We start from the raw sequence: 2,275 nt of genomic DNA, 5'->3' as shown, positions 1-2,275 counted from the left end.
ATTTCATTTTTAGCATTCAGTAAAATTATTCGTCAAATTTGCTAATGTGACGTGAATTCCAATGACAAAAGAAAGTTGAGTCAACAATAGAATCATTGACTCTTTTTATTACTAAAATATTATCATTTAAATAATATAAAATTAATATTTTTTTTAATTTTAAAATTTTATTAATCTTATATACTTAAATAACAATATTTAGCAGTAAGAGTGCTGACTCGGTATCTCTTCTTTTTTGTTATCGCCGTAGTTCCTTTCACATAAAAAATTATGATAATTTCACCAAATGCTAAAATTAAAATTAATATTAATATTTGATACTAAAATTTTGAAAATTTTAAAAATAACAAGTAAAAAATACACGATTGTTTTAGCAATTGAACACTTTTTTATAAGAAATATTATGGTTCAAGAAGCAAATAACGTATAATCATTTTCATTATAAAAAATGTTATGGCTGAAGAAGCACTTAAGGTATAATCATTTTAGATGAAGTATGATTTTTGGCTGCTGTGTCCTGCCCACATCCACAAGCAATCTCTCTTGCACGTTTCGCTGCTCTTGCCTGCACTGTAATGCCAATTGCCCTTTCACGCATTTCCCATTTTCATGCCAGACAGGCATATATCTCCTACCAGGCAAGGTCTACTCATTCTTTGTATTCTTTCCATTTCATTGGTTCACTAACAATCATGCATGCTGACTTCTACATGGGCACGATCCCACTGAATCAAATTGGATTGGATAATCATCATCTGCCATCTCATATTGCATGCCTCATACTTTTGATTTATTCTATCTTCTTTAATAATTTAATTAATAATTTTACACTGATTATATCACAATAAATAAAAGTGATATATATATATATATATATATATATATATATATATATATATATATATATATATATATATATATATATATATAAGTGTTTTATACATTGATATTTAATAATTGACGCATATTCAATTACTTAAAATTAATTAATATATATTAATCATTTATCGGTTCAGCGCGAACCTTCTGCCTATAAATTAGATTTCCCGTGCATAGCCATATCAGCGCGAGAAAGAGAGATGGAACCTACTATTACAAGCTATCTTCTCAAATTTACTCTTACCTTTCTTCTATTCATATCAAACATGGAGAAATCATCATCCAGCGCCACGGCCGCCACCACCAAATCTTCGAGCAGCGCCTACAAGGAATACCTAAAAACTGCCTGCAATTCTACCACATACCCAAAACTCTGCTATAGCTCCCTTTCTCCCTATTGCTACACTATCAAAACCGATGATCTAACCCTTTGTAGCACTGCATTAAACGTATCCTTACAAGTTGCTTACAACACATCTTCCTTAGTAACAGTTCTCTCGAAGCAAAAGGGATTGAGCAAGACCGAAGCCCAAGTTATTGAAGACTGCATAGACGAAATGGGAGACAGCATCGATGAACTTAGCCAATCATTGGATGCTTTTGGCAGCCTCAAGTTGAACAGTACCGATTTGAGATTCCAGATTTCTAACATACAAACTTGGGTTAGTGCTGCTCTTACAAATGAAGATACCTGCAGTGATGAAATTGATGATACTAGGGTAAGTTCTTCAGCGAAGAAAAAGATCAAGAAGAGCATATCCAATGTTGCAAGAATCACTTGCAATGCTTTAGCTCTTATAAATAAACTTCCTTACTAGTTCTCTATATTGGTTTGATGAACAATCCATATTTCATAGCTTGTTGGGTGTTTAGTTTGGAGTGCTGCAATAACTGGGAAAAGAAATAAAAGTTGTTACATATATATGTCCTAAACAGACAGTATTAGAGAAACAGAATCTCTATAAGGAAGGTTTCCAGGAAAATGGGAACTGCTTCTATTGTGTAATATAGAATTCTGATGGTGTCTAAGACAATAAAATATATTGTTTTCACGTCGTAGGCTTCTTGAATTAGCTCTGCTTGGAATGTTCTTGTAATATTTAGATTTTCCCTAAGGGGAATTAAAAAGTAAAATTTCCAAAACATATGTGCAAATTTCACCCATGTAATTTAAGAATATATATGGGCAAGAAATCTTCAAAAGTAATTTGAAACTTTTAAGAATCAATAATATTTGAATAATCCTTATAATAATACCCTTAGTCTTAGTAGTACTCTCCACATCAAATGGGCATGAAAAGTTGTAAAATTTGAATCTCTGCATTCACCAATGGTGGATAATTGGCATGCTACATGAGTTATGAGATTTCAAAGACTCATGCTAGTAAACAAATTA

General features: G+C 31.6%; 1 protein-coding gene across 1 annotated transcript; it reads left to right on the top strand.

Annotated features, from left to right (window-relative positions):
* Positions 1–1,044: 1,044 nt before the first annotated feature.
* Positions 1,045–1,931, top strand: LOC8260643 (pectinesterase inhibitor 4). Its single transcript, XM_002529588.3, has one exon. It carries the CDS (start codon positions 1,080–1,082, stop codon positions 1,695–1,697), a length of 618 nt encoding a protein of 205 aa, XP_002529634.2. The 5' UTR covers positions 1,045–1,079; the 3' UTR covers positions 1,698–1,931.
* The last annotated feature ends 344 nt before the right edge of the window (positions 1,932–2,275 follow it).

This window comes from Ricinus communis, chromosome 5 (assembly GCF_019578655.1).
Source record: "Ricinus communis isolate WT05 ecotype wild-type chromosome 5, ASM1957865v1, whole genome shotgun sequence".
Classification (NCBI taxonomy): domain Eukaryota; kingdom Viridiplantae; phylum Streptophyta; class Magnoliopsida; order Malpighiales; family Euphorbiaceae; genus Ricinus; species Ricinus communis.
The sequence above is the reverse complement of the archived record's forward strand: the minus strand, read 5'-3'. Positions and strand labels throughout refer to the sequence as shown.